The sequence below is a fragment of the Plecotus auritus genome (genome assembly GCF_963455305.1).
Source record: "Plecotus auritus genome assembly, chromosome: 5".
Lineage (NCBI taxonomy): Eukaryota > Metazoa > Chordata > Mammalia > Chiroptera > Vespertilionidae > Plecotus > Plecotus auritus.
Genome location: NC_137776.1, coordinates 180,148,333 through 180,172,434, shown reverse-complemented (window position 1 = coordinate 180,172,434; position 24,102 = coordinate 180,148,333). Strand labels below are relative to the sequence as shown.

The 24,102-nt window shown below is 53.9% G+C and overlaps 2 protein-coding genes across 3 annotated transcripts in view; both read right to left on the bottom strand.

The window, feature by feature from the left end:
* Positions 1 to 129: 129 nt before the first annotated feature.
* CFAP157 (cilia and flagella associated protein 157) lies at positions 130 to 5,573 on the bottom strand (the record flags this gene model as incomplete). The annotated part of the gene is made up of 8 exons (XM_080668338.1): positions 130 to 352; positions 508 to 665; positions 1,023 to 1,194; positions 1,419 to 1,549; positions 1,942 to 2,209; positions 2,871 to 3,024; positions 3,690 to 3,961; positions 5,410 to 5,573. The coding sequence occupies 8 exons, from the start codon at positions 5,571 to 5,573 to the stop codon at positions 130 to 132; spliced, it is 1,542 nt and encodes a 513-aa protein (XP_080524464.1).
* Positions 5,574 to 8,832: 3,259 nt separating this feature from the next.
* Positions 8,833 to 24,102, bottom strand: part of STXBP1 (syntaxin binding protein 1) — a 50,620-nt gene continuing 35,350 nt past the window's right edge. Inside the window, exons 12-20 of one of the 2 annotated variants that reach the window (XM_080667207.1) lie at positions 23,753 to 23,818; positions 22,984 to 23,064; positions 21,423 to 21,561; positions 20,678 to 20,787; positions 19,093 to 19,194; positions 17,181 to 17,266; positions 16,436 to 16,590; positions 14,814 to 14,939; positions 8,833 to 10,758 (exon numbers count right to left, since the gene is read on the bottom strand). In XM_080667207.1, the coding sequence (XP_080523333.1) occupies positions 14,830 to 14,939; positions 16,436 to 16,590; positions 17,181 to 17,266; positions 19,093 to 19,194; positions 20,678 to 20,787; positions 21,423 to 21,561; positions 22,984 to 23,064; positions 23,753 to 23,818 (849 nt within the window). In that variant the 3' untranslated portion in view covers positions 8,833 to 10,758; positions 14,814 to 14,829. The remainder of the gene's footprint in view (positions 10,759 to 14,813; positions 14,940 to 16,435; positions 16,591 to 17,180; positions 17,267 to 19,092; positions 19,195 to 20,677; positions 20,788 to 21,422; positions 21,562 to 22,983; positions 23,065 to 23,752; positions 23,819 to 24,102) is intronic. The other variant, XM_080667208.1, reaches the window with a different exon arrangement.

Sequence of the window (24,102 nt, the reverse complement as noted above, 5' to 3'; positions counted from 1 at the left end):
GGCCTTGTCACACCTTTCTTCAGCCCATTTCACAGATGGGGAAATGGAGGCTGAGAGAAGTCTAGCCATATCCCCAAGGCCACACAGCTGCAGTGTGACTAAGCCATGATCGGCACCCAGGGCTGGCTGTCATCTTGCTGTCATCGAGGTCCCAGGCACTCTCACCTCAGAGCTGCTGAGTGCTTGGAATGATCTCATACGAGTGACGTGTGAGAGCATCCGGAGGTCCTCAGGGTTGGGTGAGATGTGGACCTGTCGAGGCACCAGGCCCAGGTCTATCAGCTGGTAGGTTGGGAAGTCGGACAGCTGTTGGAACATTGACCCAGTCTTGCGTGGCGGGGTGCTGGACAGGCTGCGGGGAGGTGGGTGGTGTAATCACCTCCATTTCAGAGATGAGGAGGCTGAGGTTCAGAAAGGCTTTGGGGAGCCCAAATTCTAGCCCAGGGTCACTGAGTCAGCCCTTGACAAGTCCTATAGCTGCTTCTGAGGTCACACGAGGTCACTCACCTCTCCTTGTGGCCATGATGGTGGTGGGGACCCGCAACCATGTGGGGGCTTAGGCCCGCAGCTGGGTTGAGCATGGCCAGCAGCTGCCGCAGAATCTCCTTGCAGTGTAGCTGGAACACTATTTCGTAGTTGCTGTCCTCTTCCTCTGGCTGCAGATGCTGGTGGGGGTGGGGGTGGGGGTGGGCCCATGGGGATCAGGCCCACAGTGGCCCCAACACCTCTGGGAAACTCCAACCCCAGTGCCTGTTTTAAAAAGTGTTCCCTGGCTGTGGTGGGATACCCATTCTCCAAATGGGAAGACTGAGGCCCAAGGCCTCCCAGGACCTCAGAGAAGGACTCCATCCAGTTTCTTTAAGACCTTGAAGGGATCTTTGAATTGAAGACTCAGAAAAGGACAGACTTGCCAGGAGTCTCTCAGGGAAAAGTTGGGGCGTCTGGCCTTGGCGTGGCTTTCTCCGCGGGCCCAGTTATCTTGGAGCAGTTTCTGTCCTTGGCCGGCTCCCCCCACCCCTCACTTTCGCCCACTTCTTGTTCACCTGCATAACGTTCTGGAGGAAGTTGGCGGCCTGGGCCAGGGCCATCCCCAGGCTTGCCCGCACTTTCTGCTCTTTGGCCAGCTCATGCTGCAGCCGCTGCGCCTCGGTGTGCTGATGCTCCAGCTGCTGGCTCAGCTGGATTTTCTGGCTCCTGGTCGTGGGACCAGAGGAGTCAGCCACTTCCCTACTCCAGGGTGTTAGGCCCTGCCATTGCTCCTTAGCCCACAGGGCCCCTCAGCCAGCCCCAGGCCTCAGCCTGTTTGACAGGAAGCCTCGAGGCCCTTCTAGAGAGAGGAGGTCACTGGCCCGCGTCATGTGGCCATAAGGAGCCGGGCTCCTGCCTACTCCCGTTGTTCGCCCCACTGCGGGTCCCACCTCAGTGCCTCCTTGTCCTTCTGCAGCTGCAGGACTTTCTGCTCCAGTTCGTGCAGCAGGAAACGCAGCTGGTCAGCCTCCGCTTTGTCCTCCTGCTGCTTGTGGTACTTCTCAGTCAGCATGAGGATGATCTGTGGGTGCGAGCAGATGGCCATACCCCGGACCCACCGTGGGCCCTTAGCCAGCCCCACACCCCTGGTTCTAGACTCAGCCAGGGCTCACCCCATTGCACAGAGAGGTCACATCCCTGGAGAGCAGCTGGGCAGAGCCCCCAGCTCTCCGGGAGTGGGTTCCACTTCAACAAGCTATAGGGGCTTTAAACCAAATAAAGAAAAATGAGCTGGGGCCAGCACCCTAGAGCCCCCAGAAGTAGAGCCGGTCCACTCACAGCTGGCTCCCTCGGGACTTGGCTCCAGGCCAGGTACACCCCTGCCAAGTGTGTGTTTGCCCTCAGGGCAGGGCCCCCGGGATTCCCTCCAGCTTTAGGTGCCGAGCACCCTGTGACGAGGGCTGGCAGGCACACCTTCTGGTGGCTTCTGCTGTGCTTGGCCATGGCCTGCTTGGTGTTCTGCAGTAGCTCCAGCTCTTTGCACAGCTTGTCTTGGTTGCACTTGAGCTGGTCATTCTCGCGCAGCAGCTGCATGCCATGCTGGGAGACCCTGGACAGCTGCAGGGTCACAGTGTTGTTCTCCAGGATGGCCTGCTTCGTGGTGTCCCACATCTGGCTAGTGGCCACCTTGTGGAAGTCAGTGGCCACCTGGTTCACACGCTGAATGATCTCCTTCTTCACTCTACTCAGGGTGGGTGGGAATGAAGGGGGTCAGGCAGAGTGGGCACAGACCTCAGGCACCCCCCTTCCTATGTGGAGGTGCCCAGAGTGCCTAGGGCCACCTCTCTGCTCATCCCTCCAGGAGGGGGTGGGCTGTGGGCAGGAGGCTTCTCCCTGTAGACCCTTTGTACCTTTTTAAAAATGTATACATTTTGTATTGATTTCAGAGTGGAAGGGAGAGGGAGAGAGAGAAACATCAATGATCTGCACACCCTCCACTGGGGATTGAGCCCACAACCCAGGCATGTGCCTTTGACCGGAATCAAACCTGGGACCCTTCAGTCCACAGGCCGATGCTCTATCCACTGAGCCAAACCTGCTATGGCACCCTTTGTACCTTGAATTATGAACCAAATCAATGTATTACCTATGAAATTAATATGACTGAAGTCACAACACCTGGCAAAAGGAAGTTGAGGGATTCTCCAATGCCAGTGTGAGGGCGAGCTGGGGAGCTTGGTTATTTTCTCACGCCCTCCATTAACCTGCCAGGATCCCGAGGAGCGCAGGATGGGAGTCGATGAGCTAGCACAGTCTCCCCAATCAGAAGTGAGGCTAACAGGTCTGAGGACTGGGCTGCGCCTGGCCCACTGATAAAGGCTCCCAGCACCCGGCCTGCCCACCTGTCCCTGTCCAGCACCGACTTCTTCTCCAGATTGTACATGTAGTCCTTGTGTTCTTTCTCCTGCCTCTGCAGCTGGTCCTCCAGCAATGTGAACTTCTCCATGAGCTCCTCTTTCTGCAGCCGGAACTCCTCCAGGGCTGCCAGCTTCCCCCCTGCCCCACCCCAGGACACAGGCCTGGTGAGGGGCCGCCTGGGAGGGCAGGTCCCAGGGGCAGCGAGGGCCTGGAGCAATGCGCCTCCCTCCCCACTTCCTCTTGCCTGCCTTACGGTTCCTGATCCAGTAGAGCCAGACCCCTGCCCCTACACCCAGTCCTGCCCATCTTTATTGCTTTCGTCTGGAACCCTCCCTCTTCCCCTCCACGAATCTTATCAAGACTCGTTCAGCTTTCACCTCTGAGAAGCTGTCCTTGACACTCCTCCACTCCTGTCTCATGGAGGCAGTGGTGACAACACCCACTCAGTCTGAACACCTTCTCTGGGCCAGGCATTCTGGGTCACCCTTGCCACCTGGGTGACCTTGGCCAAGACACTTCACCTTCTTAAGGTGCTCCCTTACCTACAAATGGGGGCGATAGCACTTCCTGCTTCATAGGATTGCTGGGACATTCATTATGGAAGGTAATGAATGTGTAGGAAGCAGCGCGTAGCTGTTGTTATTCAAGGTAGACATATCCCCATTTCCCAGGTGGGAAAACAGGGTCAGAGAGAAGTGCTTGCCCAAGGCCATAGAGATAGTGGTAGAGCTAGGACTTGAGTCCGCAGAGCCAGAGTCTTGGATTCCCTGTCTCTGTGGCAGGTGCCCCCAGAACCCCCTCACCAATGATGATGTTCTCCGTGGTAAGCTGGTCCTTGGTCTCCTGGAACTCATGGCGCACCTGGGCTAACTGGGCTTCGAAGGCGTCCTTCTCCATCTCCTTGGCCAGCTGCAGGCTTTGGAGCTGCTCGTTGAGGTCGGCGATCTCGTCCACCCGCTGGTTGAGCGTACGCTTGAGGAAGGCCACAATCTCCTTTTTATTGTTGGCCAGCTGCTCATACTCCTGGCGGAACAGCTTCTCCTGCACGGCCAGCTCATCCCACTTGTGCTGGTACCTGAGGCGAGGGCGGGGCAGAGCTCCAGGGGTCTGGGCATGCCAGGCCTCTGCAACTGGGCCAACCTCCTCAAGACCTTCCCACAGAGGGGCATTTGAGGTTCCTCATGGTCAGAATCCAGCCTCCTCTCCCCCTGACCTGCACTCATGACCATAGCCAGTGTCTGCTCAGTGCATTACCTTCATCACATCATTAGAATGTAAGTTCCATGAGGGCAGAGCCTTTCTCCCATGTTCACAGCTGTGTCCCCAACACCTAGGACTGTGCCTGGTATATAGCAGATACTCTGTGTATTTGCTGAATTCTCACAACAGCCCATAAGGAAGTGGGTACTATGATGATTATACCCATTTGACAGATGAGGAAATGGAGGCTCAGAGGGATAAAGAAACTCCTAGTAAGTGACAAAACCAGAATTTGAACTCAAGTCAATCTGACCCCAAAGTCAAGGCTCAACCACAACACTTACTGCCGAAGTCGACCAGCTCTGTGCCCTCTCTAGCCTTTGCACCTGCTAGCTTCCTTACCTTCATGCACTGTTACCTCCTCAGTGGGGCCTTCTTGGCTCTGAGCCATATTTGTGACCCTCTCTTTGGTGCCCTTTAGTAGATTGGCCCTTGTCTCACTGGGCAGTCAAGACCTGATGTGTCTGTCTTCACCACCTGGCTGACCTCTGACCTCCTTCACCACTATATTCTTGGGGCCTGGCAGAGGAGCTTAGCAAATAGTAAGCACCCAATACTGTCTCCCAAATGCATTTTCCCCAAATACATTCGATCCAGTGTCTCAGCTTGAAGGAAGCTTGTGAATTTTTAAGAGTATCATCTGATTGATCTATTGGTTTCCAAGGGAATAATAGGTGAAATTATTTGGAAAGATGTTTTACTTCATAATTTACCCAGCTAACATCTTTTGAATGGCTACTGCATACAGGGCCCTGCAGGGTGCAGAACTGAATGACCTGCTTTGTGGAGCAAGGAAGCAGGCTGGTGTAGGGAAGTCAGGGGGCCAGAGCTCCCATTCTGCCACCTCTTCCTCCTGAAGGTGACTTGCCCTCCCTGAGCCTCAGACCCTCCATCTGTGCAATAGGGATGCCATGAAGACCTCATGGCCGGCCCTGTTTCAGGGACACAATGAGCACCAGCACAGGACCCACCTGGCACACATGAAGGAGTCAACGTTAGTCGTATCTGCAACATGTGGGGTTCTTGCTCATCACCAAAGGGCCTTTTAGGGGTGACCCTGAGACTGAGCCAGTGCATCATAACTGGGAGGAAACTTGGTTTGAAAATAAGAAAAATGGCCAGATGAACATGTCTTGGAAGAGTTACACACACACACACACACACACACACACACACACTTCCATCCCCAGCTGAGCCTGCACAGTGGCCAGCTCTGGGCAGAGCTTCTGACCCCACAGGACCAGCCTCTATGTGCCCACCCACCGGGCCAGCCTGTCCTCCAGGTCTCGGATCTGGATGTGGTAGAACTCCCGTAACTCCTCGGCTAAAACCATATCCATGGCCACATTGGGTTCCTTCTTGGCACTTCTCTTCTTCTTGGCCTCGAGCTCCTTGGCCGCCTTGTTTGCCTTCTTTTTGGGAGCCATGGCTGGTAGCCACCACTACCTCAGGGCTCCTTTAAAAGACCAGGTGGTTGCTAGGGAAGTTGGTCTCATACATAGCAACAAACTGAAGGAATGAAACAAGGCTTAAAGGGGCCCTGCCCTATTTTGGGCAAGGCTGGCACTGGCGAACGGTCTCCACCTCCAAGGCTGACAGCACCTCCATAGAGACTCTAGGTTGGAGTTTCCTAGGCCCTGGTGTCTCCAGACCAGGATGCCAGGCTCTCAGGGCATTCTTGGGCTCTGGGGAGACCCCTTCTCCCCCAAGTGGCAATAAGTGATGTAGAAATATTACAGTAGTTCAGAGCCCTAGAAGTCACTACCCTGCCCCTTTGTGCTGATCAGAGGGGACATATGCCCCAGAGCTCCCTAGGACCAGAAGAAGCTGGTCACCAGGCCCCCAGGCCAAGACACCCCTCCCCTGAGGCCTGAGACCAGCTTAATTCTTTGGTGATGCAGCTACATAGCAGAATCATCCTCTTGGTTCACCCAGAGCAGGTGGGGAGGCAGCACGGTAAGGATAGGTATTTTAGTGAGCATCGACCTACGAAGTGGGAGGTCACGGTTCGATTCCGGTCAGGCCATGTGCCTGGGTTGTGGGCTCGATCCCGTGTGTGGGGCGCAGGAGGCAGCCGATTAATGATTCTTTCTCATCATTGATGTTTCTATCTCTCCCTTCCTTTCTGAAATAAAAAAAAGAAGTATATATTTTTAAAAAAGAAATAGATGTTTTATATAGGAGGCTCCCATACTGGGGTCCCAGGACATCCCTGTGCAGAGCCTGGCTCAGTTTCCACATGGCTCGGTGAAAGTGCTCCATTTGTCCCACGCTGACCCCGGCAAACAAAGGCCTACTCTGGAGCTTTGCCTTGGGTGGCAGCGTCCTGGGGCTGGGGGGAGGGGGAGCAGAGGGAGCGGTAAATGTCCAGCTGGCGGATGCCCTGGCTGGCCCCTCATGCTCCATCTCCTCCCCTCTCCTGGAGACCATGCCTGTAGGCCTGTAGTATTCACCCAGTGCTTGTGGCCCAGGCACTCCTGGGACAGGGGCGGGTCCTCTTCGCCCCTGTTGTCCTAGGGCTTGGCACTTAGCAAGAGATGACAGTCCATCCTGGCAGTCTGAAGGCTAGACAAGGTGAAGCTCTTACTTCAGCCTGAGGGGTGGGTTTGAGCGGTAGATCCTTGCAGTGGGTGCCAGGGGACAGGGAGGGTTCAGAAACAGGGAGGTGGGTGTTTACCTTTGGCAGTGGGGCAGGTTGGAGCAGTGGTTGGTTAAAGGTGGGCTTGAGTTTGTCTGCCCTGGACTGCAAACAGGGCAATAGAGGCCCAGAGGGGAGAGAGGCCTGACCCAGTGCCCAAAACTTGGGGCCAGCTGAGGGACTGGCCCTCCAGCCTAAAGCAATGGCCATCCCTCCGGCTGGAGATTGCTGCCTCACTGACCTGGGAGGCTCCCCCACAGGAGCCTCGCCCAAGCAAAGGGTCCCCATGGTGCCCGAGTCCCCCAGCTGCCTTCTCCCTCCTCATGCCTCCCGGGTTGCTACCCTTTTACCGGAGGCCCATCTCAGGGGGTAGTTCTGAGTCCCAGCCTGATGGGCTGCCTAGAACCCACAGAAGGTATCAGCTCTTGGGCCTGTACTTCCTCCTGGGGGTCAGGGCCAGGTTTATAAATGCAGCTGCAGTCACACAGCAAGAGTGACCAGCTGGACTTTCCGGCCAGCCTTCTGGGTGGTGGGGTGGGGAAGGGAATGCTGCAGATTGAAGGATACCCCTTTGTGGAGTTTGCCTGGAGTCTCTCCAGAGCTCCCTATTCTGGGGCCACAGGTCCTCACCTTTCCCAGTGACACCATCTCATTGCTGCTGCTTAAACTGTGTCCACACTGGGTACTGGTGGTGGTGGTGGGCCCAGAGCCTCCTGACTTTGTGATCTGAGTCTTCTGAGAGGAGCAGGGGCCGTGCACACAGCCCAGGAAGCGGCAGCATCAGTCCAGGGCAGTGGCCGGTGGGCTGGGGCACTGCCACCTCTCGAAGGCTCTGGAGGGAAGGAAGCCTAGGACCAATGGAGACAGGGCGGGCAGGCATCATTAAACATACCTGACATCTTGCCAACCTCTATGGAGCACATGACATAAGATATTTGTTCATCCAGGGTGTGTGTGTGTGATACAGTACTACCACCCACTAGTGTGAGCTCATGAGGACCCAGTCTGCCTTGTTTGTGGCTACATTCCTAGAGCCTAGGATGGAAGTTGGCACATAGTAGGCACTCATAAACATCTGCTTACTGTCAGATCACACGTGGAGGGGATTCCCGAATAGCGTAGTAAGGAGCTCGATCCACCCTCCCTTCAGCAAGACAACTTAATTGAAGACTTAAAAACAAGAAAATTATTTAAAGTGTCTGAAAATTGTTCTAAGGGTGTACAGAAAATGGGAAAACATTCATTTAAGAAAATCTGCCCACTGGTGTGGCTCAGTGGTTGAGCGTCCACCTATGAATGAGAAGGTCATAGTTCAATTCCCAGTCAGGACACATGCCTGGGTTGTGGGCTCTATCCTCAGTTGGGGACGTGCAGGAGGCAGCCAACTGATGATTCTCTCTCATCATTGATGTCTCTATCTCTATCTCCCTAAAATGAATAAAAATATTTTTTTAAAATTAAAAAACAAAACAATGAAGAAAATCTAAGTTTCCACACAGGCAGTAGAATGAGAAAGTGCCAAAAGAAAAAAAACCTGTCAACCAAGAATTCTATATCCAGGAAAATTATCCTTCAGCTCAGCATCACTCTTCCACAAGCATCACTCACAGGAGGGGACAAAGTTCCTCATCAAGGTCATGTGGATTTGAGCCAAGCCTGCTTGATGCCAAGGTCTGTGCTCCTAGTCACTGCCATTCTGCCTCCCAGGAACAAAAGCCTGCTGTCACACCAATGTGGGTGTACAGGCACTTGAGCAGGGTCTGGCGGAGACCTCCAGCATGCAGGCTCTGAGATGGAGACATTCTAGACACAGAGAAATAGGGCGATGGAAGGACCATATTATCTACAGGTAGCTTGCTGTTGCTGCTAGGGGCCAAGACTAGCTTCATGGATTGTCCCCAAATGTGCAACAGCTACATATCTTAATGTAAGTAACCGAGACCCGGATCCAGGAGACTCCCAGCTGTGGTTGGGGTGGCTGGACTCCTCTGCCATGGACCATTGCAGAAGACTTTCTTTCCACTTTCCACAGTGAAACCAGCCCAGAGTCACCTTGGACACCATGAATGGGCGCCAAATTATTTATTTATTAGACTCAAGTACTTTAGTACAGAACAGTACAGAGATGATACATGTTTGTGCTTCGATACTTTCAAACACTGAAATTCTGATAATTTCAAGGTAAACAAGTTTCAAGACAGACTAGATTTTTAAAATATCCTTTTGATAAATTATTTTTCTATAAATAACAGAGAAAAGAAAACCAACATGTTCGACAAAGTCCTGAAGCATGAGCATTGGTCACGGGGAGGGGACAAAATAAGCAGTAACAGTAAGAAACCAACCAATGCAAGTACCTACAGTTCTGTCCTAAGGAAATAAGATATCTTAAGGGGCGAGGGGAGACAGACCTGAAAACTAATCTGAGTGCAAAGGGGAGAGGTTTCCAAGCCGTGAGGAGAGAACACCACAGGCATCTACCGGGCGGGCGAGGAACATGTTCTGAAAGGAGAGCGGGCGAGTTAAACTAGCACACACCACGTTTGCAACGACATCACGAGACAGTAATATACACGCGGTCTGCAGGAGTAAAAGGGTGGCGGGGGCTGGACAGGGGACATTTTTGTGACTTCCACTGTCATTATATTTCATGACAACAGCAGCAGAACAGTGTGCTCACTCCCGGAGAACGAGATCTGCTGAGTCTTGAGGATGACGAGACATCCTGCCTGCATTTGCTTCTTTAAGTTTCGCCTTAGAGCTAAGTTTTATACAGCTAGGTTTTTATACAGGGAATAAAATGATCATTTTCTCTTACAAGCACAACAACATATGACCCTGCACTACAAAAAATAAAGTATTAGGAAGTATCTTCCACTGAGGATCATCTGAGTGGACAAAGGTCTGTATAAACCCATTGGGCTATGATTCCGGCCATTGGACGTCTTAGGGGACGGGCCCTCTCTACAGGGAAGGCCCTCTGACAGCATCCTGCGGAGCCCACTCTGTTCTAGTCCATTCCTGACCCCTGAGCTCTCCCAGGCTGACCCCTCTAAGAAAGAGTTTCTCTGATCAAAAGATCAGGCCTAACCCCTTCTCCAGGCGACCAAGGTCTCCAGGGGGAGCTTGCTCCTCACTGGTCTGGGCACAGTGACTTAGACCACAGAGCGACTTCCCTCGGGGTCACTGTGCTGTGGACGCAGCCAGGGAGGGCGCGGTGACAAGCTGAACACCAGCCCCACCCACAGCCACAGCCACAGCCACAGCCACAGCACTGGGGATATGGGCCACCGAGGAAAGCAAAGAGGTGGGTTCTGGCTCCAACCTCCGAGATGCCACCTGGTCATCACTGCCCAGCCTACCTGATGAGAGCAGGCACTGGGGCGTGGGGACCGGAGTGAAGAGGACAGAGAGAACCTCAGTTTGAAATACTCCCAGAACAGACATCTGCGTCCCAATAAGAACAGAAACAACCCAAGACAGGTTTTTAAAAACACTCAAGCATCTGCCTTCCCATACTCAAGCAATCTGCATGTGTCGCACCAGGTTATGTACAAGGTCATGGAATCGTAACTAATGGGGAGAAGGTGTCCATTCATTCTGAACAGTCCCAAAACTTCTCCAGCAGCGTGCCACTTACACACGAACCTCTCCTCTCAGGGCACATATAGAAGACAGTCTTTTTAAAAAACACAATGCATTATTTCCTTTTGTTTCAAAGAGAAGAGGGCATCATTAAACACGAGAACGCAGCGGCAACAGCGCCGACTAGGGCGTGCAGAGCTGGGAGGCAGGGAGGGACAGAGGGTCAGCAAAGGAACCTCTGCGGGCAGCGGCAGGGCTGCAGAGCACGGGGGGAGGGTTTGCTTTTTGGAGGGGCAGCTTATTGTTTTAAGTGCTTATTTCTTCATCTGTTTTATTCAGTTTCTTCAGCGTGTCCAGCAGTTTTTGTGGGGTGAGAATCTGCGTGGATCCTGAGGGAGGCAGAGAAGACAGTGAGCTCGCCGACTCTAGTTCAGGACACTTTCTCCTTCCCTGCGCCTCGAGATTCCCAGACCTGCACCCACTCCCCCGCCCCACCCTGGTGTGGTCAGTGGAGGCAGGGAGGGGCTTGGGGATTGGGCTTTGGGGCCAAGTCACATTTGGGGCCTGGGAGACATTTGGGGACTGGGGATAAACCAAACATCCTCTGGCTCAGGCAGGGTCCCAAGCTGCACCGAGGAAGGAGCAGGCCTCTCCCTAGGGCTCAGTGCCATCTGCAGGGGATGAGGCAGCTGCATTTTGAACTCAAGGTGAAGCAGGGAGAGGGATTCCAAACCACATGGCAGGGAAAGGTTGGGAATGGGGCAAGGGCTATGAGGGGCCTGTGTGTGGAAAGAATGGTGCCTGGGAGGGAGGCAGCTGGTGGGCAGAACACCCTGGGGGAAGCCACTGACCTCTGCGAGCAGATGGTTGGAACTGCCGTGGTGGGCGGGACCTCAGGTGTGAAAGGGAGAGGGAGGGGGACCTGAGGCCTTACCTTATAGAGACCGTGCATTGTAAGAGATTAGAAATGCTTGCAAAAATTTAAGCTAATGGAATTAGGTATAACTTCTACCATAAAAAAAAAAATGAAAATAAAAGTAAATGAAGTCCTTTTTCATAAGGAGAGAGATCTAGTAAGTGCAGTGAAAAAAGATGCATGGATCGTGTGGTTTGGACATGGACATATCAAACAGAACAGAAGTGGCTGGTGTGTGAGCATGAGGCCTGCACGCATGCAGCAGGGGCCGTCAAAGAAAGATCCTGGTGGGAGAGAAGAACTGAACAAAAGAGACCCGTACTTGAAAATGTGCCTCCCTGGAGATGCGGTGCAGGCATGGCCTCATGGGACGAGGGGAACAGAAACCTCAGGATGCCAGATTCCCACCCCGAGAGAGGGCAGGCAAAGAAGGCTTGGGCTGGCTTGCTGGGCGTGACCTCACACACCAGGTCCCTGTGCCTTTGACCACTACTTGCTCAGCTGACCCCTGACTGCTAGAGCTGCAGGCCTTGGACCTTCCTGGTCAGTCCAAACCAGCAGCCAACTGGTAAAGCCTTCCTGGTGTGAGGGGTTCCTCCCAACGTCCCAGTCCCTGCAGTTCAAGTCCCAGGCACCTGTCACAGCTCAGAGCAGCTGCTGGCCGCCGTGCTGAGTGATGCCCAGCAGCAGGCACCAGTCCCCAGCTCTAAAGCCGACTCATGATCCTGCGCACTGAGGCTCTTCCAGCAAACGTGACAGAGGCGTCAGCAGCACGTCCCTGGGTATTGTTATGGTGCTCCTTTCCCCCAGAGAACACATTTCTGTGACTCTCCCAATCTTACTGCGAGTCCTAAAGAAAGTCAAAGACTGTCTACAAATGGGGAAGCAGGACTTAAATGTTACAAGTTTTTAACAGTAAACCGTTGTGAGAATGAGGGCTTTCCAATGTCCATCGACAAGGACTGTGGGTCTACACCCTGAAAGACAGCCCTGGGCTCTGGGTGCAGGGTTAGCTCAAGGGCATCCTAGGTTGAGACAACAGCAGCCCACGTGCCAGAGAAAACCATCCCTAACACCCTCCTCCAGGCCACCCACTGAGCTCCAGGAAATGAGGAGGCCGACTCAAGTTAGAGGAAGAGTCAAGAGGAGGCCTCTGATCAGGCGCCCCTCCCAGTGCTCCCCCTGCCCTTGCTTACTTGCAAATTCAGGATTTGGGGGAGGCCAAAAAGAGGCTGAGGACTCCATCATGCTCTAGAATTTTCTGATATTATCTGATCACTGACCATCTGGTGTTCCCAGTGTTTGACTGAAAGAAGAAAACCCAGGACCAAGAGGATTGGGCAATTAGAGGGGACTGTAGGACTGTGCCAGGCACGGTCCTGGGCCCTCACTCACTGGTCTCTTTAGAGGACCCAGAGCAGCTGAGTGCCCATTCTTGCCACCCAATCATCTGTATTGCTTTAATACTTGGGTAGGCTTTCCACCACCACAAATATTGCTAATCGAGTGGGGCGGATTTAAACCACAATTTGCAAATGTTCTCACTTTGAACTCACAGGTAGCTGACCACATAGGCCCTCTAGAACAGCAAGTGGGTCCCACTGCTCTGAGGGTCCCTCTTAGTCTACCTAACTGGAAGGTTGAGAAATGTGAATGGGTCTCCAAGAACAAAGTCATCCAAAAGACTCAATGCTGTGGGCAGACACAGAGGTCTGCTGGACAAAATCCTTCTTTCGCCGGCCGGGTGCTCAGCTGGCTAGAGCATCGTTCTGACAGACAAGGTTACAGGTTCGATCCCCAGTCAGGGCACATACAAGAATCAACTGATGGATGCATAAGTGGAGCAACAAACCCATGTCTCCCTCAAAATCAATTAAAAAAATTAAAAAAACACATCTTGCAGCAAATGCCATCCACCCACCTGCCACCTGCACACAGAACCAGACAGCTCTGACTCTGATTACCAGCCTCCCAAGGTGTTCTGAACAAGGACTGTTTATTCAGCCCCCAGGTTTGGCTTTCCTTGGGAAGGCAGAATGGGAGGTGCTCAGGGCCATGGCCAGCCAGTGTCCTGGCTCACAGCCACCAGCTATTTCTCACCTCACTACTGCCCTGGGCAGCCAGCCGTCTGCCCCGGGTAGGAAAGAGAAGGAGGTAAATGGCCTGGCCTTTAGAGCAAGTCCTTTAGGGATGAGCATCCTCCCTTCATATAACCCCCCCAGGTTTCCTAGCCAAGGTGCTGATGGCATGCCCCTGAGGTCAACAGGGAGCCGAGAATGGCTTGAGTCACCAATCTGAGGAGGAGCCTTGGGACCCTATGGCCCAGCCTCCCTGTGGTCCATACACTGTGGCCCAGGAAGTGGGAATGACCAGCCACAGGTCCTCGTGGCAGAGCTGGGGCCGGAGTCCAGGCCTCCCCGTGGCTCAAGGTGACTCACATTCTGAGACTCACTGGGCCACAGCTCAGCCCAGGGGGAGGGGGCATTGCCAGGGCCCATGTCAATGGAGTCTATGAAGCCAGGTACACAAACTGTGGCCTCATCACAGAATGGGCAGCGAAGCTAAGGCCTGAGTAACGAGACAGTGGAGTTCTGGATCAGTCTGCCATCTAAATGCATCCGAGGGGGTTCCCAGCCCGTATGGAGAACGGAAGGGGAGAGGAGGGAACGAGGACAAGAATAAGATCTGGATAATCTACCGAACAGACAGCGGGTTCCTGGGAGACTGAGAGCAGGGGCAGTGCGGTGGGGGAGAGGTTCCCACCCACAGGCTCTCAGCACCGAGAGGTTCCGTAGGCCAGGAGGGTGATACTCAGCGCTCGGAAGGATCACAGGAGGTTAAAATAAAAGCAGTGACTGAAAGAGCACATGGCTGAGAAGTGCTGTTTCCCCAGAGGAACATGAGCCGGAGCTCTTCCCAGGGCTGGCAGGAGCTCACCAAGTACATGGTGGCCGGTGACCCCCACTTGGTCCTCGGTAAGTGTCTGTCCCAGGAAGGCGGCATTACATGTCTAACTACCACTGACTCGGAGTCTACTCTGACGCTCTCCGCAGAGCCTTGCCCACAACTGGGTACCCAGGGGTGTCCCTGGAAAGCCTGCTGGCCTCGTGCTCAGGTCCCACACCTCGCCCCAACCTGGACAAGGTGCTCTCTTCCTGGTGCCCACAAACGCCTCCCTGAGCCACCAGGCTGGGGCGCGCCCCTCTGGCATCCCTCAGCCCCTCTGTGGGCTGTTCACAGCATTATTCTCATCCTCAGGTTAAAGCCCTGGGGCTGCCGCTGGGGGCTGAGCAGCAGGGGACCCAGGGCAGGAGAGAGCCCGAGGGCCGGCCTGGAGGCTCCGTGGCCGGTGTGTGAAGGCAGCATCGGACACATTTTCAATCGGTGTTAAGAACTGCAAGCATTTTCTTGTTAAAGGAAAATCAAATAAATAATAAACTAAAAAGAGAAAAAATAAAGAGTGACGGAATAATCAAAGAAAACCCTTCAGAGCGGAAGAGTTTCTTTTCTGTAATAAGCTGCTTTTACTTTGTTTCTTTGGCTCTCACTCCATTGTTGGAGCCTGATCCTCAAAAGATACCCTAGAGGACTCCCTGAAGTCGGGGTGTCTCAGGTCCATGAGAAATTTGGTGGGAGTAAGAATATGAGTAGAACCTGCGGGAGAACAGAGGCCAGCTGACTGCTTGAACAAAGGTACGGAACAGGAACATGCCAACTTAGGCCTACGTTTTATGCAGCCAGTGAGATATGAGAAAGCAAGACACACACGCGCACGCGCACGCACACAGGCACGCGCACGCACACAGGCACACGTACTGCAAGGATGGCTGGCATGCACAAAAGCAGGTGAGGCCACACAGCGGACGTCGGCTGTCTGAGCCAGGCCCCTCCACAAATCTGTGGGCCACTTCATCTCCCCAGGTTATACCACCTCCCAACAGGGAGCCTCAGGCCAGGGCCAAAGCTAAAGATGGAGATTTACCCCCAAGCCTGGCTATGACAGCTTCTGCCCAGGAAAACTGTGTTTGAGCTAAGAATTATCCAACACACGCATGCAACACGTATGCAAGCAGGGAGCAGAGAGCTTCATCGCGGGGGCCTACATTACGTAAAGGAAGGAACAATACAGAGAGAAATGGCGACCGGATGGGGGAGCTCCAGGGAGCGGGGACGGGAGGAAGAATGTCCAGTCTCCCCACTGAATGGTGCTTCTAGGTTCATCTTGAGACACCAGGGACGACCACGTGACTGGTGTGTAGAACCTGCTCCCTCTGAGAGCCTGGGGGCACTGTGACTCAGCCACTCCGAAGGGGAGGATGAAGCTGACACGTCTTGTCGAGATAAGGGGAGAGGGCAGAACCCGGCCAGGTAGTATGTGCTGATCGCCTCTTGCCAATTACTGTCAAGAGGCATCCGGGCAAGTGCCACTCCATTTTGTTAAGGGAAAGGAGGGACTGAGGAAAACGTGGCGAAAGCAAGATTTTTCTCAGCTCCCTCTTTCTCTTCCAACCCTAGAACTGTGGGTGTGCCTACACGCATGAAAAGGAGAAACACCTCCCGCTGCATTGAGTCAGCTCCTGTGAGTTGCTTCCTTTCTTCTGGAAAACCATCAGGAAATCGCGGACAGGGTGTGAGAGACCGAGAAGTAGTAGGGCCGGAGGGGGACCCTGGGCAGAGGCCGGCACGCCTCGGGCAGTCTCTGCTCACACGCGTGTCTGTCCATCTCCGACGGAGAGGTAAGGAGGGGTCAGAGTTTACCTTTCTTTCACTGAGCACCTCGGTGTGAGGCCCAAGGCCAGGACATGGACAAGTCCTACCTCAGGCCTAGTTTGGACTAAGTGGGTGTTCTTAACCTGTTTGGTTGGATAAGGAGATGGCAGCCTGGAGAGGTGGAGGGTGTGCCCAGGTGACCCACGGGCAGGGGCCGAGCAGAAAGTGGGCCTGGGCTGCCGGAGTCTGTGTCAGGCCCCTCCCACCGCACGCAGACACGAGGAAGGAACCCTCGCCCCTTAGCTTCTGCCGACCATGAACAGCTCTAGAGACGACGTTGGGCAGGGGCAGCGGAGTGGAGGACAGAATGAAACATCAAAGCATGGAATGGAGCCCAGTGCGAGAAGCAGCCCCTCCCTCCGGGAAACACGCCCACTCACCTATCAGCACTTCCCACTTGCCGTTGGCCTGGGTCACCTCGTAGGCGCAGCGCATCTCGCTCAGGCTCACGCCTCCCAGGATGAAAATGATGAGACGGGGACCACTGCGGTACTCGCCCGGGGCCTTGTTCTTATGCCAGTGCCCATAGCGGGCGCTGAGGGGGGGCCGGGGGAGAGAGAGATTAATAATGTTCACCCGCACTCATACCTGCACTTCATACCTGCTGACACGTTTACACGTTCGTTCTGTCCACGGTGAGCACAGAGGAGCTGCGTGGTGAGGGCTGTGAATGAACCGCAGTGGGGCCAGGAGCAGAATCGCTACGAGCGCCCTGCTGCCACCTGTCAGCCTCTTAGAACATGGAGGCGGCAGCCAGGTTCAGGTCGGCTTTACTGTTTGACATGTTAAGTTCAACAGCTCCTCCGGCATGCTGTTCGTCCAGGAGTCTACCCCCGGGGTACATGTTCCTAGGCTTGAATGGGCGCTCTGCTGGCAGCGAGCAGGAACAACAGTCAAAGGACAGCAAATGTGCACAGATGCCGCCCTGGGCCGGGCCTCCCTGCACTGAGAGGAAGGCGACATGGGCGGTGGCGCTGTCAGGGCCGGCCTGCACCTGGCTGCGATGAGCACAGCGAGAGGGTTCTCACGGGCCATGCTGTGTCACAACAGGACCACTATGTAGCTGACATGCCACCGGAGCCAGTCCCCTTACTGCCGCCGCCTTGCCTGCTCGGGGATTCTCACCTGACAGCGGTGGTGCTGAAGGAGGCAGAGGAGCGGGTAGAGATGTAAGGGTAGTGCTTGGTATCGAGCTTGTCCTCAATGGTGTCCTGGAAAGAAAAGAGACTGATGTTGCCCAGCCTGTGTGGCTCAGTGGTTGAGCATCGACCCATAAACCAGGAGGTCATGGTTTGTTTCGGGTCAGGGCGCATGTCTGGGTTGTGAGTTCAATCCCCAGTGTGGGGTGTGCAAGAGGCAGCCAAGCAATGATTCTCTCTCATCACTGATGTTTCTATCTCTCTCTCTTCCTTCCTCTCTGAAATCAATACAAATACATAAAAAGAAAAGAGACCCATGTGAGGTCTGCCACCTGCTGGGAAAGGGCTGACGGAACCCAAGTGAGAATTCGAAGAACAAGTCCCTTAGTGAAAACCATGCCAGGTTCGCAGCATCCAGACGCCTCCCTGCTCGGCTGCTGCTGCCGCTGCCGCTGCCGCTGCCCAGGGCAGTGCCCGGAGTGGAGAGGATGCCCAGAACCACCGACATGCTGCGATTAGTCTGTAGGTCTGCTCATTAACAGAAATCTTTAAAACTTCCATTGATTTTTCTTGCAATTAATTCTTTTTTCTCCCTCTTTTACATTCTGTGTGAGACTGTGCTGTATTCTGTCCCATAAATTCCTGACACATCGGCCTTGTGGAAACCAGGCACCGGCAGTCTCTCAGGCAAGTGAAAGCCTTCCACCCTCAGTTGCCCAAGGGGCTAATTATCTGGTGGGTAAGTCCCAGCTCTCCACCTCCTGCTGCCTAGGAACCTACACTCCCCCGAGGAGCTACCATGCCAAGCGTACACGTCTCCCTGGGGGTCCAGGAAGGAGGGGCAGGAAGGGAGCAGAGAACAAAGGAGGGATGAGACAGGGGCTGGCTTTACCTCTGCAGCAAGCCAAGAACTGTAGCTGGTTTCCAGATGTCTCATGTTCACCCAGCCTTTTGGTTTGTGAATTTTAAAAATAGGAAGCTGACTCACTGTATATATTTAAAATATTTCTTTTAACGTACAGTTCAGTATGAACACCTGCTCTGCAATGAGTCAACAAAGGGATCCTGAGCAAGTCTCTTCATTCTCGGACCCCAGTCCCACCTGCCTGTCAAGTGAGGAGTTGGACAAATTAGCTCTAATCCCACCCCCAACATCTAGCATGTGGGATTCTACGCAGCTTCCCTGATCTACAAGAAGAGACGGGAGGGACAGGCGCCTTACAAACGTGAAACACCTACTATGCACAAAGCATGGGCAGAGGAACGAGGTATAAAAAGATGAGCCAAACACCAAGCAGCGTACATGCACAAAGAACCTCCCTAACATAGGCTCCTGGAGTCCAGGCGGCCCCTGTGGGGCGGGGTTGGACAGGTGGGGTGGTGGATGGCACAGTGAGACGGGATGGGGACTTTGAAGGAAGGAGAGTGAGAACATTCCAGACAAGGGGTGAGTTTGAACAGAAGAGTAGAAGCAGAAATATGCTTGGCAGGGTCTCTGGCTGGCATGGAGGACTGAGGGACGGGGTAAATGGGAGAAGGGGGGGCAGGCTGGGCTCACATTCCAGAGGCCCACCCACACCTCAGTATGGAACTGGCTACTCATCGGCCCTTTGGATGCTGTGATCTGTTTGGTTCCTCCGGGTGCGGTACCACTGAGGGTCTCTACCTCCTGCTGCCTAGAAATCACGTGGTCTCGGGGACCTGCACCTGGCAGGCTGCTGGGCCTGCTCTTCATTATTCCCAGGACAAGACGCTACGAGGCCTGTGAGAGCTCCCGGAAGCCAGTCCTTTGGGTGTCACCGCCACCTCTAGCTGGTGGAGCTGGAAGCATCAGGCCTTTTCGTGAAGAGCCCTGGGCCTGGCGTCTGTCTCCACCCCGCCCACCCCTCATCACTGACCTCCATGATGTCTTTAATAATCGGGGTCCATCGTGACAGCTGGTAGGTCTGCTCACTGATGCGCTCCTTCCGTTCTGGCTTGCTCCTGCGACGCAACGTAGACTGAACGCAAACATACAAGATTAGACTGTCAGGGGCCACGTGGACCGCGGGGGACCTTGCTGGCCTCTGGAAATTCTCTCCCAAGGCCCCCTTTCGGAACGGCAGCATGGGCAAACACTAACGGGTGGGAGTGTTTTCCCTGGAAAAGCCAAAAGTATGCCCTTCTAGGAACTGGAGCAAAATTGGTTCTTTTTTTTTCTTTTTGTTTTTTAATATTTTATTATTACTATTTTTTTATTTTTGTTGTTGGTCCTCACCTGAGGATATTTTCCCATTGAGTTTTAAGGATAGTGGAGGAGAGAGGGAAAGACAAAGAGAAACATCAATGTGAGAGAAACACATCGATTGGTTGCCTCCTGTACCAGGGCCTGCGCCCGGGAGGAGCCTGCAACCAAGGTATGTGCCCTTGACCGGAATCGAACCTGAGACCTTTTGGTCCACAGGCTGACACTATCCGCTTAGCCAAACTGGCTAGGGCTTATTTTTTAGTATTTTAAATTGAATTTTAGAGAGAGGAAGGAAGAGGGAGAGAGAGGAGAAACACTGATGTGAGAGCAAAACATTAATCAGTTGCCTCCTGCGTGCCCCATACCAGGGATCAAGCCTGCATATGCCCCCAATGGAAAGTGAACTGGCAACCTTCTGGTGCACGGGACAATGCCCAACCAGCTGAGCCACACCAGCCAGGGCCAAACTTGGCTCTTTAAAGTCACGGCAGATGCAGGTCAAATTAAAAAAATATCCAGGGGTTAAAAAAGAATAGTTTGCTGTCGACTGACACCAGGAGAACACACCACTTTGGGTATGACTTACTCCTTGGTTTTGTTTCAACAGCACAGGATGTACTGAAGGCATCATCTCCATTCTCCCTTTGGTCCCTCTTGGGAACATGGGTCTAAAAATGCCAGTTCCAGGTCTCTGGTCTGGTGCTCCGGAACGGCATCTGCAGCTCTAGCTTGGTCAGCGCTGCGGCAGAGCTGACCGCCACAGGAGGAACACCCACCGGGTCCCTGCCTGGAGGCTCCTAGTGGGGTGCTGTGAAGAGTGCTCGGGACTCTTCCTCATCCTGGGCCCCCACCCCCAGCCTCTCCTAGAGCCCACTGTGGGCTGGGCCTCCCGGACAAGCTGCCCTGACTTGGTCCTAGGTCAGCGGCAGTGTTGATTCCCACGGAAGAAGCTGTGTCTGGGTGTCCAAAGGCAGAGCCAGGCGACCTGCAGGCGTGGCTCCTGCCGTGGGCTGGTCCACAGTGTGGCTCAGCTTTGGCGGCTGCGCTCCATGCCCACATGTGCACGTCGGGGCTCCTGGCGCTAACCCTGTTACTCACATCTCAGTATCTTTATTCCTCTGGTTTTACCTGCTTTCTCTTTCTCAGTGGTGAGCGTGTGCCTCAGAAGCTGCCTAAGTATGTCAGGGGAGAAGAGAAAGACCCACCAGCTTCCCTCCTGCCCCCCGCCCCACATCACGCGCAAGGCTGGCCCTTACATCGGTGACGATGGGCACGCCCAGGTGCGCCATGTTGGTGATGATCTCGCTGTCCTCCGGGGGGATCTGGGCGTGCTGGATCAGTTTGTTCAGGTTTTCCTCAGTGATGCCTGAGAGAACAAAACCCGTCACCACACCCGCCCTGCACAGTGCACACGCAGAGGCGCGCCCACCGCCTGGCGGGAGCGGGCAGGGCCCCTTCTCCCCAGCACCGGTGGAAATTAACCTGCTCACTGCATCAACTTTACCGTGAGGCAAGGATCAGGACTCCTGTTCCATGCTAGCCACTCCATCCCGGGCTGCGACCATCGGCAATTCCCCCTCAGGGTCTATGTTTCCCTCGTCTCCTGCTTCTCAGTCACCCTGCCACCCTGGGCCCACATCCAAGTCAACGTGGGCAAGAGTCTTTGTGCCCATCTTTTTGCACAATGGACACATATGGGCAACCATGATGGGGTAAAAATCAGTTATGTAAAGGCACAGGCCACAAGTGTGGTGCAAGTTCAAGGTGTCTGGCAGACGCGCTCCCTGCTTTAAGGGCTCCCCCGCCTGGCCCTCGGTCCTCAGCTGTGAGTCCCTTATCACTGGTTAACCTAGAACTACCGGGGAGCACAGCCTCCAGTGGAAATTGACTTGCCTACGTTACATTTCCCCAAATGTAAAGAGCCCCTGGGAACTTCTTATCAAATGCCCTTTCCACCCGCTTGGTCCCCCAGCTGCCCTCCTCATACCCCCCCACTCCTACCATTCTTGAGAAAGATGTAGAGGAGGATGATGCGGATTTTGTCGTAAGTGCTGACATTTGCGTCCAGCAGAATGGGGACGATGGCTCTCATGGGGTCCTTGATCTTCTCGCCTTCAGCATCTGTGCCCATGGCCAGGTCCTGCAGAAAACACACCGTGCTGGCCCCACTCTGGTGACAGTCGGGATAGGCGGCAACTATGAGGAAACTGCTGGTCCATAAATGTCTGGGATTGTGGCTGGGTTGGCAGAGGTCTGAGCAGGTACTTCTACGCTCATGACGCCAGCTGGCACCCATGTAACTAGCACCGTTTTCTAGACCATCAGTGGGGAAAAGCTCCAGGTTCACTTCGATGACTTGCCATCTTGTTTAAAGGTCGCTGTTCCCTTCCGGAGGTGCCAGTAAACTGTGCCAGCCTCAGGGGAAGCTTCGAGCCAGGGCAGCAGGCTCAGCCCGTCAAGAACTGTTGGTCCTGTTCTCAAAGGTGCCTGACAGTTTCCTTTTTTCCCTCAAGATCCCAGGAGTTCCTAACAATTATGACCTCAAGTTCATGGCCTCTTCCCAGTCTGGGTCGGAGGGAGGCAGGGCACCTCTCCTAGACCCCTTCACCTCTCAGTCCCACACCAGCCTCACGGATGTTTGTTCAGCAGGACCTGATTCTAACACTTTCCAAAAGGCAAATTAAATGTAACTAGCTCACCAAACACCACTGAGCACTCTGAAACAACTTCCGAGGACTAATCCCGACTGCGTTGTTACTGATGCGGGGATAACCCACTCTCCGGTGGTGAAGGAGGACCTGTGTCTGCCAACATCACCTGGGAAACTGACGCGTTTAGCAGGGCTGCTTCCATTCGGACAGGCAATGAATCGGGGCAGGTCTTTCAAACCTAAGCTGAGCCCATCACATCAAACCAGATGGAAATCCCATCATCACACTGAGAACTTGAGCTGTTTTTAGTGTGAAGAGGGGCCTTCTGCTGAGTGCCCTCTCTCCCCCGAGAAGCTGCCCTGGCTGCGTCATGTTATCACACTAGAGAACTGAGTGCCAGCTTACTGGCCCCACACCACACCACACTCCCAGAAGTCATGGCAGCATTGTATTTCCCTTTGCAGATGAAGAAAATACAGAGAGGAATGGGCACAGCAAACAAACCTGTGACAGACACACAACTCAAATCCCAGACTCTGACCGTACAGCCCTAACTGTGACCAGTGAGGCGGGGGCGAATTCGCCACCTGCTACTGCACTACCCGAGGCCGCCGAAGCTGCTGTGGCTGCAGCAGGAGGAAAATGCATTCGGATATAAAACTCAGCCGGCCCCGCCCGCTAGGGCTCAGAACCTTCGGAAAGCCAGACATGCAAAATCCAAACGGCATGGCATTCCAGACCACCCAGTCCCTACCCTTGAGAGTATATGGCACTGGCTCGCAAGGTGAGACCGCACGATCTCGTAGGCTTTCCCGTCTCTACTTCCTATGATTCTGCAGGATGTTCAAGGTCAGAGGTTAAACTTCTGCTGGGTAAGTGGTCACGGCAGGAAGAGAAGGACAGGGTCCTACCTGCTCCACCCGGCAGAGCTTATCCACGGTGCCTTGATAATGCTTCATGCAGTCCTCGGCAAGATGCAGGTGGGTGGAGTACTAGGAAAAAGCAGTTTGTGATCCAGATTACTCACTGATATGTGTGACACCTACCTATGATGCATCAACACTGGGCCAGACACCAAGGAATCACCAGCCTCATGCAGGCCGGCAAACAACCATCACAAGGCAGGGAATTATGTGTCAAGAGAGAGGGACAAACCACATTCCAAGGGTCAAGAGGAGGGGGGAATCCTTCGTGGGTGGGATGGGGTGGGATGATGGCTGCACAATGTGCCCACAAATTCTTCGATATTATTCCTCCAGGAGGAGGAGCTTAGCTCCCCGCTCCTTGAGTGTGGGCTGGGTTTAGTGACTCGCTTCTAAGGAACAGTGCGGAGAAGTGATGTGTAACATCCCGGATCAGGATGGGGAGGGCATGTGACTTCTTTCCAGCTCTCTCTCCCGGGTCACTCGCTCCATGGAAGCCAGCTGCCATGTTGTGATGACACTCAAGCAGCCCTGTGGCGAGGCTGATGAGAAGAGGAATAGGAAGAATAAAGAGAAAAAGATGGAGAGGAGAAAAGTCATAGAAAAGAAGGCAGCCTCCCATTTTTGTCTGTTAAGAATGGAAGATGACTGAAGATCCGTGGATGTCAATGAACCGGTCAGTGTGCTAGGACTTTGAGACGCTTTTCTGAAGCTGATTACACTCATGATCGCACTCAATCACTCTGGATCGCCATACCTTGCTGAGCTCTTTCTGGTACTGGGGCATTTTCTTCAGCATCTGGGACAGGTCCCGCATGGTGGTCTGTAAGGGAAGGAAAGCAGACAGTCTCACGCCCGTGGCCTTGACCTAGGAGGCTGAGCAAGTGTGGTGGGCGCAGGACAGGACAGCAGCCAGCACCGAAGCCCCAAGTGTGTTCTGTAACTCTCAAAATGAATCCATTACACACAAGATCATGTGTGTTCAGGGTGCCAAGCCTCTGCTCAAATAATTATTGACCCAAATAGCATGATTGTCTTATAGGTGGAGAGCTGAACTCTGGAGCCCAGCAATTATGTTTTCTTTGTTGGACTAGAAAGTTACTGAGA